Source organism: Notothenia rossii (genome assembly GCF_949606895.1).
Source record: "Notothenia rossii genome assembly, chromosome: 8".
Classification (NCBI taxonomy): domain Eukaryota; kingdom Metazoa; phylum Chordata; class Actinopteri; order Perciformes; family Nototheniidae; genus Notothenia; species Notothenia rossii.
This window is the reverse complement of record NC_136906.1, coordinates 6842678-6855652: the sequence shown is the minus strand read 5'-3', so window position 1 is coordinate 6855652 and position 12975 is coordinate 6842678. Positions and strand designations below refer to the sequence as shown.

The 12975-nt window shown below is 39.9% G+C and overlaps 1 protein-coding gene across 9 annotated transcripts in view; it reads right to left on the bottom strand.

The window, feature by feature from the left end:
- The window catches only part of ep300b (EP300 lysine acetyltransferase b), a 45874-nt gene extending 34118 nt beyond the window's left edge, over positions 1–11756 (bottom strand). For 8 of the 9 annotated variants that reach the window (XM_079644386.1, XM_079644390.1, XM_079644391.1 and 5 more), the window contains exons 1-3: positions 9821–11756; positions 6371–6957; positions 4678–4854 (exon numbers count right to left, since the gene is read on the bottom strand). In XM_079644386.1, the coding sequence (XP_079500512.1) occupies positions 4678–4854; positions 6371–6957; positions 9821–9914 (858 nt within the window). In that variant the 5' untranslated portion in view covers positions 9915–11756. The remainder of the gene's footprint in view (positions 1–4677; positions 4855–6370; positions 6958–9820) is intronic. The other variant, XM_079644392.1, reaches the window with a different exon arrangement.
- Between the last annotated feature and the right edge of the window lie 1219 nt (positions 11757–12975).

Below are 12975 nucleotides of genomic sequence, written 5' to 3'. Positions count from 1 at the left end.
TCCACCAATACTTAACTCGATAGCATGTCTGCATGTAGGGGAGGAAACTTATACAAAATGTACACCCCCCCAAATTGATCATGTTGTTGATAGTGCTACAGATGCGCTGCGAATAAAATTAGACTCTGTTGCTCCTTTGAAAAAGAAGAAAATAAAACAACATAGATTAGCTCCATGGCATAATGCCGAAACCCGCAAAATAAAGCAAAAGTCGAGACAACTTGAAAGGATATGGCGTTCCACTAAACTTGAAGAATCTCGTTTAATTTGGCATATTACTCTCAATGAATATAAGAAAGCACTGCGTAAAGCGAGAGCAGCATACTACTCTTCATTAATAGATGAGAATAAGAATAATACAAGATTTCTTTTCAGCACTGTAGCCAGGCTGACAGAGAGCCACAGCTCGACTGAGCCTTCTATTCCCATAGCACTCAGTAGTAATGATTTTATGTGCTTTTTTAACGATAAAATTGTTACTCTTAGAAACAAAATCAATGACCTCTTGCCTTTGACCAGTATAGTGTTATCAACAGCTCCCGGAAACGTAAGTTCTAATAATATTACACTAGATAGTAAACTAGAATGCTTTTCAGCCATAAACCTTGAACAATTAAATTCAATGATTCTCTCTTCTAAACCATCAACGTGTATCTTAGACCCGATTCCAACTAAGCTGTTAAAAGAAGTTTTTCCATTAATTAGCACTTCTTTATTAAATATTATGAATATGTCTTTATTATCAGGCTATGTTCCAAAATCATTCAAAGTAGCAGTGATAAAACCGCTTCTTAAAAAGCACAACCTCGATCCAGAGGTTTTAGCCAACTATAGACCTATTTCTAATCTTCCGTTCCTCTCAAAAATTCTTGAGAAAGCAGTCGCAAAACAGCTGTGTGATTACTTAAGAAACTATGATTTATTTGAAGATTTTCAGTCTGGCTTTAGAACACAACATAGCACAGAGACAGCTCTGGTTAAAGTCACAAATGACATTCTAATAGCCTCTGACAAGGGACTTGTCTCTATTCTTGTCTTACTCGATCTTAGTGCTGCATTTGATACTATCGACCATGATATCCTATTGCAAAGACTAGAGCACTTAGTTGGCATACAGGGAACTGCTTTAGGCTGGTTTAGGTCTTATCTATCTGAACGCTCTCAGTTTGTACGTGTCAACGATGAATCTTCCATGCAAACCAAAGTTAGCCATGGAGTGCCACAGGGCTCAGTGCTTGGACCTATTTTGTTCACCCTATATATGCTTCCATTAGGCAATATTATAAGGAATCATTCTGTAAACTTTCATTGTTATGCGGATGATACTCAACTATATTTATCAATCAAGCCTGATGAAATTAATCATCTAAATAAAATTCAAGACTGCCTCAAGGACTTAAAAACGTGGATGACCTTAAATTTTTTGATGTTAAACACGACCAAAACTGAAGTTATTGTACTTGGCCCGAAGAATCTACGAAACAAATTATCTAAAGATATATTAACTATGGATGGCATTAATTTGGCCTCCAGTGAGACTGTAAGGAATCTTGGTGTTATATTTGATCAGGATTTATCCTTTAACGCCCACATAAAATCAATTTCAAGGACCGCCTACTTCCATCTACGTAACATTGCAAAAATCAGGCATATCTTGCCTCAAAACGATGCAGAGAAACTAGTCCATGCATTTGTTACTTCAAGGCTGGATTATTGTAACTCCTTATTATCAGGGTGTACCAAGAAGTCAGTCAAGTCGCTTCAGCTGATTCAAAATGCTGCAGCTCGTGTACTAACCAGAGTTAGGAAAAGGGACCACATTACTCCTGTTCTGGCTGCCTTACACTGGCTCCCTATAGAACACAGGATAGAATTTAAAATTCTTCTTCTCGCCTACAAAGCCCTTAATGGGCAGGCGCCATCTTACCTTAAAGAACTCATTATACCCTATTGTCCTACTAGGGCATTGCGTTCCAAGAATGCAGGGTTGTTGGTTGTTCCTAGAGTCTCTAAAAGTACAATGGGAGCCAGAGCCTTTTCTTATCAAGCTCCACTTTTGTGGAATCAGCTTCCAGTTTGTGTTCGGACGGCAGACACCCTATCCGTTTTTAAGAGTGCGCTTAAGACTTTCCTTTTTGATAAAGCTTATAGTTAGGGCTGATTAGATTCAGCCCCTAGTTTTGCTGATATAGGCTTAGTTTGTCGGGGGACATCTTACTTCTTCCTTCTCTCTGTCTATACCTGTGTACTCTCATGTTCCGATTAACCCAGCTTCCCCAAATGTCTTTCTTTTTGGTGTCTATATACGCCGGGATCCGGAGTCATGGATGATCCTGCGGTCCTGTGTCATGGATTGCGAGTCCTGGATCTTGAGACGTGGCTGCGGTCCTGGATCATAAGTCCTGGATGGATATCCTCGTGGATTCATCTTCTTATTATACACACATGCATTTCAAAACATTTGGACTACCTATGTTGCAAATGTATTATCTTTTCAATTTACACACGGCATCTATTGCACGTCTGTCCGTCCTGGGAGAGGGATCCCTCCTCTGTTGCTCTCCCTGAGGTTTCTCCCATTTTTCCCTTTAAACTGTGGGGTTTTCTCTGGAAGTTTTTCCTTGTACGATGTGAGGGTCTAAGGACAGAGGGTGTCGTATTGTCATACTGATATTCTGTACAAACTGTGAAGTCCACTGAGACAAATGTAACATTTGTGATATTGGGCTATATAAATAAACATTGATTGATTGATTGATTGAATGTGTGACTCTGTAGTTTGGCGTAAAGAAGTGGAATTCTTTGCCGAATGATTTAAAAAAGGGCTGTAGGAAAATGTTTATGTTTAAGAAAATGTATAAAGAAAGCGTAATTAGACAGTACGAAGTTGACTGTTGATTGTGTTCTGGTTTTGTGTTTCAGTATTTGTAAGCTACTGCGACTGAAAGAACATTGCCTTTATTTTACGTGTTGTAATTGTAAGATTTTCTTCTCCCTGCTCCTTTCCACCATGCACTATAAAAAAAAAATCAACCAGTATAAGTGTACATGTTTTGTAAAGTGTACATGTTTTGTAAAGTGTACATGTTTTGTAAAGTATACATGTTTTGTAAAGTGTACATGTTTTGTAAAGTGTTGTAAAGTGTACATGTTTTGTTTTAAAATAACTGCCATGTGTGAAATAAACAAATACATAAATGTGAGAAAATGCATGCGACGGAGCATACAGGAGAAAAGTTTGAATCCAGGAAACCAACAAACCGGCATCCTTTCCAGAGACACGTGGTACCTTCATGTTGAGTTTACAGAACTGAACAGGGTGCTAATAACCTTCAGTGACTCGCTGCCATCTGACAGGGACATTCGGACTTCTGCGCCATTTCATTAATCTCACTTCAAAAGGCGGTTTAATTTCTCTGAGGCAGATAAGATTATTGCAGTGCTAATTTCATCTAATTCTTCACTATAACCCCAGACAAGACAACAGTCGTGATGCCCATGTATCTACGCAGAGGACTCAGGAACCCTTTGCATGGACTAGGAGCTTGTCAAAAAAGATGTGAGGTTTTAGCTGCTAGTAAATACATGAAGGGACCCAAAACAAAGGACTAAAGTGGTCAAAGCCATCCTCAAAGGGACGTAATACAGATAGAAAGTGAAATTCAAAACACAAGCAGAGTAGTGCATGACATAGATGGGAGGCAGTCAAGGGCACATGAGTCACAGAGAAGGACAATACTATACAGAAAGTTATCAACACAAGCCAGGTGCAACAGAGGATGTTCACCTTGACTTGTATTAAAATCCTGAGGCTGTGCGGATATATGGCATTACAAATAATTACAATTATTATTTTCTGTTTTCTTTAAGTCTTGTGATTTCCACTTTGAATTTTGACGACGGCTGAACACACCTCCACACAGGATTATAAACACTGTTTACACAGTCAGCCCATATAAAAGCAAATATTCTAGAGATCAACTCATTATTGGTTTTAGACTACTTTAGACAGAAAGTCACCAAACTAATCCCTTAACCAGGAACTTTCCGCCGCATGGACTAGTGATAACTGGATGATGCTTTAGAGACGCAGTTAAAAGACTTGAGACTGATTAGGTTTTAATTTATACAATTTGAGAGACTTCAGTTTGAATGTAAAGGTCCCCTATTACACTGTTCTTTATCAATATATTATAGGTCTCAGATACAGAACATGTCTCTAAAGAGTTTGGCTCCAAACACCAAACAGATCATTGCAACATTACCCATAATCCCCTCTGTCTGTTACTTTAGATGAAAATAAGGAGCCCCTCCCCACGCCCCTCTGAGAGAGATTTGGTTAAAAAGAACACAATGGTGCTCTAGGAGGAGATTCAGGTGATAAGGTTGGGGGGGGGGGGGGGGGGGTACCTTAGTTGGTGATTGGCTAATGGTTACACAACCCAAAAATCGTTATGACATCATAAAGTGGCCAAAATCTGATCAGCTCATTTTCAGACAGGTTTTTATATAAATGGATCAGGACAAAAAGAGAGAGAATCTTTTTTCCTCAAACTTTCAGAGTCTCTTTACACAGAGGGGACACATGTTGATGTAGAAGAGACATGAAGTGGATTTTGCATAATAGGTGACCTTTAACATAATATACATTTCTAATTAAGCAGAAACTGATCTTACCATCCCAGGCATGCCTTGACCCGGCGGTGCCTTCTTGTCCATGTTGAACTGGGCGGCCATATTGTTTGGCATCCCCGCCTTATTCTGGAGCTGAGGGCCCAGCCCTGCTCCAGGAAGCCCCTGGCCAGCCTGGCCGTACGGACCGCCATAGGGGCCCGCGTTGGCCATCATATTCATCTGGAGAGAGAAGAGAGGGGGACAAAGAGAAATGAGAAAGAGGAGAAGAGAATGGATCATTTAGAGATCAAATAAATTACTTTGACGACCTTTAAAGCATTATTTAAGTAGCAAGTCAAGTGATATTTCATTTTCAAAGATGAAATAAGCGAAGTTTTACAATGTGTTCTTACATTCGTTAACAACTATCACTTTAAAACTGTTTTTAAATTGCTGCGGCAGTGCAAAGGATACTTCTTGGAATTACTTTACAGGGACTACAGGTAAATATTCCTTCATAATGAGTGACACTATTAATTCCCCTTTGCCTTGACCTTACTTTAATCTCCACAATGAATTAATAGTAGTACAGTTACAATGTAAATGCCACTCTTTATGGTTCAGAAAAATGTTACCATCTATGGTGTAAGATCCAGCTTACATTTTTCCAGCTACTTCCGTATATGCCCAAACTTTTCCTTATTTTAAAACAGCAAATACATTTGAACTACAAAGAACTTGAGATTTGAGTCAAGACAGGAATCATTATTAGTAACACCTACCGTTGGATTTCCACCAACTGTAACTACAGCTCATAATTTATACAGAATCAACTGCACAATCTCCTCAGCTTTGAACATGGATAACACTTACTTTACATGCTTAAGTTAACTACAGGACATTAGTTTTAAAAAATCCGGTGCTTGCCGGCGCACCACCAAAGAGTTATGCTACTAGTTTGGCTGAATTATTGGTGTATAGTGGTTTGGTGTATTGTCTTCGCACCTTCAATCAAACTATCCTGTGGCACATAGAGGAGGTTAACCATTGATACCACAGAGCAGTGAAGCAGAGTAGAGTCCAACAAGCAACCACACACTCTACTGTTTACTACAGGTTCTACTACAGGTTCTACTACAGGTTCTACTACAGGTTCTACTACAGGTTCTACTACAGCTTCACATGAGTAAATGGCTTTTAGAGGGAATTTATCATCATCATCATCATCATCATCATCAGTTTTCATTTATTTGACCAAACTCAAGAAAGCCATCAAGAACCACGACATGTCCATAGTTTTGCTACTTTTTCAATATATTACGTATAAATGTATAGTTTAGTTGATTGTACCAGATAATACTTAATAACATTGAATTTAGCTGATGCTCAAGTAACTTATAATAAGTTAAATTAAACATGTAGATAAACTCAAAACAGCCAGAAACCTACAAAATGCATGCTCCCACTCGTCCCAATTGGCCATGTTGGAGTTATGAGATATTGACCAATATTTGTAATTCCTATTTTGTAAATGTTGTCAAAATAAAATACATTACAATTACAATCCTTTAGAATTGACTCTTGTTAATGGCACATTTCAAATGTAAAAGAGCATTTTTCTTTTTAAAAAAAAAATACATGTAGGTTTTCAGCAGTGCACCAAAACAAAACCATAATCTGTTGAGGCCGGCATTTAAAACATTTTAAACTCAGTTTAAGTTTGAACCAGAACTTAACATTTGCAATGTGTGCTTACCTTGTTCAATGCTCCGGGTTGCTGCGGTCTCATCCCTGCCTGACCCCCGGGTCCCATTTGCTGCCCGCCCTGCTGCAGGGTTTCCGCCAACAAATTACTATTGTTACCCATGCTCCCATTGCCAGGGTAACCCATTCTTGGCGAGCCGTTCATCACCTGCCCCCCCATCAGGCCTTGCTGCTGTCCAGTGTTGCTCTTCTGGGCATTCATCATGGCAGCTGCCCGATTGAGAGCTGTCACCCCTCCACCCATCCCAACTTGCTGCATTAATCCAGGCTGCTGTCCCTGGGGGGGCATGCCTTGAGGTCCACCAGGGGAGACACCCCCCATCATCCCCATGGAGGCCCCGGGTCCTGTGCTGTTGGATGTGGGGCCCCCCTGCTGTGCGGGTGCTCCTGCACGCAACAGCTCCGACAGCTGTTTGTGTTTGGCAGCAGCATCATGACCGCCCAAACCCAGTCCTCCTCCGAGACTGCCAAGGCTGGTGTGGAGTTGACTGACATCCCCTCCGTTAGTCAGCCCCAAGTCCGACGAGTTGATGAGCTCATCGGGGAGGTCGTGCTCCAGGTCGAAAAGTGAACCGAAATCTAAGCACAAAAGAAAATAAACTTTAAAAACTAGAAAAAAATAAGGTTCACACAGCTCAGGAAATGTAGGATTTGCACTGCATACATTTTTTAAACCCAACTTAATTTGAGTGAAGTAAAACGCTGACAATTATTTTGAAAACCATTTCATTTGTAGCCCATAGCTGGACAGCCAGTGCAGATTTAGCTTCCGCTCAAAGCCTTGATTTCTCTCCCGGGCATCAGCTTGTGGTTTGATGGGGTGCCAAACATGGAGAGTGAACGCAGTAGGGTCGGGGTGGGAAGCCGCAGAGAGTAAACATTACAGTACCTAGGTAGGTGTGTGCATTGGATCTACAGTCATGTTGTGCAAGAGCATTAAACAGAAAAGTGTCAGAAGTCATTTCCACTGAACAGCAAATGGGAACGTTTGACGAAATATATAAAAATGATACACATTTTTCTTAGTAGACGTTTCATCCAGCAGAAGAAAGAAATCCAGTGATAGCTCTACTTTGATAGTGAAACGCCAGGTTAAAACATAACCTGCATGTTTAGTTTTATTGCATGTATGATGACTTTTAGCATGCATTTGAGTTGTTGACCTCATGCATTTAGAGAATTTACAGCATTAGGGCCTAGATACTTAAGGAAATGTCACATGTTTCAAACTTGAAATGTACATAACTTACTTTGCGAGTGTGTATTGCAAAGTTGAAATAAAGTGTAATAAACAAAAGCAGAAATACTACCTACGTCTTCATGCAATTCTGTGTCTTGTTCAGTGGTGGAAGTACATTTACTCAAGTACAAAAGTAAGTTACTTTTACTTTCATGGTATCCTACTTTATACTTTTACTCTACCAATTTTGTAGGCAAATGTTTTACTCCACTACAATAATTTTTACAGATTTATATACTTTGCACATTTAGATTATAAATACACAATTTAAATCCACTAATTTATGTATATTTGCCATCATAGGATAAGCTACCCAGTATCAAGTAAACCCCACTTTTACAAAGTACAACATTGAAGTGATTATTGAATCAATAATTATAATCTAATAATTTAAAATATATATTGTGCTTAAATGTGCCATTATGCAGTACCTTTGCTTTTGGTCAAGTATATTTAGATGCCAATACTGTTGAAGCCTTAACACCTCGGACGTTACAATACCTTACTTTTACTTTAAACAGAATATTCCTATTCTGTGGTATTTCTAATTTTACTTTAGTACAATATCCGACTACATGTATCACCTCTGTATTTAATGATATACTTTTCTTTTTTTTCTACTTTACAGAAAGCGACTAAACCAAAGACATATCTAAATTATCATGCATGTCTCGTCACAAATGCATGCAACAAGAGGAAGCCATACGTGTACAGCTTCTGCTTCAATGTGTAGAAATGAATTAGTTTTCAATTAAAGTTGAATTCCTAACAAAAGGGAACCGTATTTAACAGTTAAATCGTTTTGAAGAGTAAATGTAGAAAGTGCAGCGCCGAGTCAACGTGCAGTGAGTCAAACAATGGAGGATGAACAAGAATGGGCTTCGTCGGTTGACTACAATTGAGAAAAGCCTTTGAACAAAAACACATGAAAGGAAATGTTTCGAAGACGGCACATCGAGTTCCCCCTTTCATTTAAAAGCTTCAAAAAGTAAAACATGTACACACTGCTGTTTAATCGGCTGGGAAACAACGCTTTGCGCAACTTTGTGACGAACAATAGCTACGACAATTGTTCGCTAAAAACAGAGCAGCGGCTAACAACACGTGAAGCACACGACATTTCTCACCACAAACGGGTTTATTTCCACTATATAAAGTATTGGCTCGCACAGAAAATGAGTCTTATTGAACAGAATGAGGGTTTGTTGGTGAAAAACCACTTATTTTCTTTGCTAGCTTCGAGCTCAGCTGAGCCGGTGGCTAGTTAGCTTAGCTAGCTCGGTAACCGTTACTTTCTCCCAAAGCTAATTCAGGAAACGGTGCTGTGTTACTACTTTAATGGATAAACTATAACGCCTGGTGTTTAATGAGGAGTATGTGCTCTCGTGTTTTCAAATTAATCAACTTTTAAAAGTAGTAAGACAACTTGAGGCAGACTGGGGTGACTCTGCTCTTCCATTGTTTGGAGATGGGTCTAATAGTTGGTGGCTAGTTAGTTAGCATGTTGAAGCTAACGCATCAAAACACCCCTGCAGGAAAGTTGCTCCTTTTCTTTTTCACAAACCAAACTCTCAGTTTAGCCTTTTTCTACACATAAATAAAGTAAAAGTTCTGGAGCGGCTGTGTCCGTTAAGTTGCTTTGTAACTCTGCAGGGACTCAACAGACCGATCCTAAATTAACACACAGTTTGAGCTGTTTTATATGTTACCTCCAGCTAGTTAGCTAGCTAGCTCAGTAACCGTTACTTTCTCCTAAAGCTAATTCAGGAAACGTTGCTGTGTTTCTACCTTTAGGTAGACAATATAACGCATCCTGTTTAGTGAGTGTGTGCTCTTATGTTTCAAATAAATCAACTTTCAAAAGTAGTAAGACAACTTGAATCCAACTAGGGTGACTCTGCTCTTCCATTGTTTGGTCTAATAGTTAGTGGCTAGTTAGCTAGCATGTTGAGGCTAACGCATCAAAACATGCCTGCAGGAAAGTTGCTCCTTTTCTTTTTTTACAAAAAAATCTCACAGTCTAGCTTTTTTATCAACAAAGCTACAAATAAATGTGCATTTAAAAGCATTAATTCTTGAGCAGCTCTGTGTCAGACCAAGTTGCAGAGTAACTCTGCAGGGACTCCAAACACATTAATGAACACACATTGGGAGCTATTTCATATTTTATCTGAAGCTAAGTTAATGCATGCCTATATTTACCGTTTCCATCACTGGCAGACACGGAGAGGGCTGGAGAGGACAGCTTGGGCCTCTTGGCTGAAGGCGGGCCGGACTCCAGGACATTATCGGCCATATTTTTGTCGAATTAAAAAAAAAAAAGCTGTAGATCCACGGAGGGGCAAACGTATTTCCTTTTAATTTGCGTCTCCTTTTCCCTTTAAGAAATGGTCGTTCCCCCACCGCTTGGGGGGACGGTAGGGGAGAAGAGAGCAATGTTGAACTCTTTCCTCACCCTCTCGGTTTATTCCTCTCTGCAGCTATCAGTCCCCCTCCCCTTTCGGAGATTCTGTTTCTTCACTGATTTCAACAGGAGGAGGTGGGAAGGTGGAGTCGGCGAAAAAGGCAAGCGTGTGCGGCCCCTCTGACAACCTCATGTAGCCTCTTCTGCGACACAAAAACTGTCCCAAGATCCGTCCTCCGTGCTGCTTTCAGTCCTTTCCGCCATAGTCGGCCGGAGAAAGCCTGTAATTTCAGCTCTGAAATGGGGAGTCTCGATCAGGGCACGGAAAAAAAGATAAGCAAGATCCAAAAAACACAAACCAGGAGGGTTAACTTCTGCAGGCCGTTTTCCTCATGCAACAGTTATGAGATCCACGGTTGCATTTACTATTTCTTTCACCTGACCAGACATCTCACTTAATTGTGCAGAGTAGAAGTAGCTCTCTAATACAGTTTAAAGAAGTACTCAGTACAATACTGAGAATCTTGCATTGGCTTAACAGAAACTGAATAAATACTATAACAGTTCTGCAGAAAGAAAGTCCCACACGTGCAGTTACTCAGATAGGAGAATATATAGCAGATGTCCATGCATGCCTTTTCTTTTGCATGTGCATGCTGACAAAAAAAATGTGCACTTAGTGTTTGACCACGCAAGGCACTGGGTCAGGAACTCGTATTGCACGTTTGGTTGTTGCAACCCCCTTTTTCCTCTTGCAGAGCAGCAGGGTTGGCAAAATAGAAAATCTTGTCAGAAAAAGCACCGTGCAATCGATCCTGATGCTGAATGTAGTTCTTGGACTTCTTGTGGGCAATCACAGCGTCTAATTGGCAATCAGCGGGCAGTCAGATTGATCCAATTAGTTTTTTATTTTTGCAGAGGTTACTTATCTTGTGCTCCACAAGAGGTTTCCTCCTCTGGGTTTCCCTTGGTTTTTAGCACTTGAAATAAAAAATAAAAAGATAAATATTCCCCAAAAATGTGCTGTCACTCACTGCTTTATAGGATGCAAGTGAAGAGAAAAAATAAACCGGAGCACAGCTTGCGCGACAGGCGAAAATGTGAATTTAAAAAATGACGATTGGTCGCAAAAAAAAAAAAAAAATATGGCTATTTCGGAAGCGGAAAGATTCAGATCGGTGTTGACACCTAGCTTTAAAATATTTTGCACTGAGCAAAAAATCCTCTCATTTACTCTTTGTGATGGAGAAATGCCCCCCCTTCGTGTTGATCCTGGCAATTTTCCCCCTTCTCTTTAAACCCGTCTTTCTTTCCACCTCTCCCTTCTGCCCGGCAGCAATTTATTTATATAATTGTCTATGCGGACTCTTTCCTTCCTCCGCGACGGACACATAGTGAATTTTCATGTTTTCCCTTTTTTCGCAGTTTTTTTTCCTCCTTATAATAAGATATATTGCGCTCTTCCGCCTCTCCTCTCTGTCTCCGCTCCGCAAAACACCCCCTTCCTTGGATTTGGAGTATTTCCTTCTCATGCATACATATATATATATATCACCGACTCGGTTTCCCTCCACGGTGGTGCTTTCTCTCTCTTAGAAACACGGACAGGTTTTCTCCACTCTTTCTTTCCTTCCCGGTGTGGCTGGCCGTCGGTAGCCGGAGAGTCGCTCCTTCCTCTCGGTTATCTCCTCCTGTTTCTGACGGTCTGTCCGCACAAACAAAATGGCGGCTTGTTGTTTCTACTCCTCTGATACGGGGGGGAGGGTTGGAGGTACAGCAACATTAGGCGTGAAGGGGAGGAGGGAGAGGAGGGAGGAAGAGGGGAGGTTTGTCTTCGGAAGGGTTCGGGAATGTCCGGAAACCGGTTCCGTGCTTTTACGGGTTTCAATCGATTTCAATCTGTACAAGAGTGTTGCTCCGTGTTTCTCTTCCTCACACAAACAGTAACTGAGGTGGAAGAAGTACCACAATCTTGTACTTCAGTAAAAGTACAAATACTACGGTCTTAAAAATACCCCATTACAAGTAAAAGTACAAATCCTATGGCCTGAAAATACTCCATTAGAAGTAAAAGGTGGGGTTGCTAATCTACTCAAGTAGGCCTACTGTACTTCAGTCAAATGGAGGTACTTTACTTGAGTATTTGCACATTATATTACGTTATAGGCCTACTTTTACTCCACTAAAACTTTTTGTTGGCAAATGTTGAACTTTTTCCTCCTCTACATTTATTTTACATATTTAGTTACTTTGTAGATTTAGGTTAATACAAATCGACACATCATACATTATTCTAGGCTAGTTACCCAGTAGTGTATACATGAATTCAAATAATCATTATATTACTTTACTCTACTTTCTGTAGGGGACAGTGGCGCTCCATGAATCTCTTCCTCACACAGAGGTGGAAGAAGTACCAAGATCTTGTACTTCAGTAAAAGTCCAAATACCCAGATCTGAAAAGACTCGGTTACAAAAGTCCTGAATGCAAAATGTTAATAGAAGCACAGAAATATTGGCTAAAAGCAGTGTTAGATCCAGATCCAGAATACTTAATTGTCAATCAGATTTACATATAATGGAAATATGTCTTGGCACTGGCGAACAAGAGAAAATAACATCATAAGAAGTACAACATACAATTCCAGAGGTGGAAGAAGTCTGCAGATGGTGTACTCAAGTACAATTAGAAGTACCAGAGTTAAGGAATACTTAGAATTAGAAAAAATAGAAAAGTATCAAAATATAGTTAAAGTACCAAAAGTAAAAGTACTCATTCTGCAGATTGTTCCAATTCAGAATAATATATATCTTTTGATTATAATGATTGATCATGAAAGTGTTCTCAAAGCTGGTAAAGGTGCAGCTAGTTTGAATGGCTTTGTATACTGCAGGGTAGCTTGTGGATTTACTCCAGGTGGAACTAGTCTGATTTAGGAGTTGATTATATTTC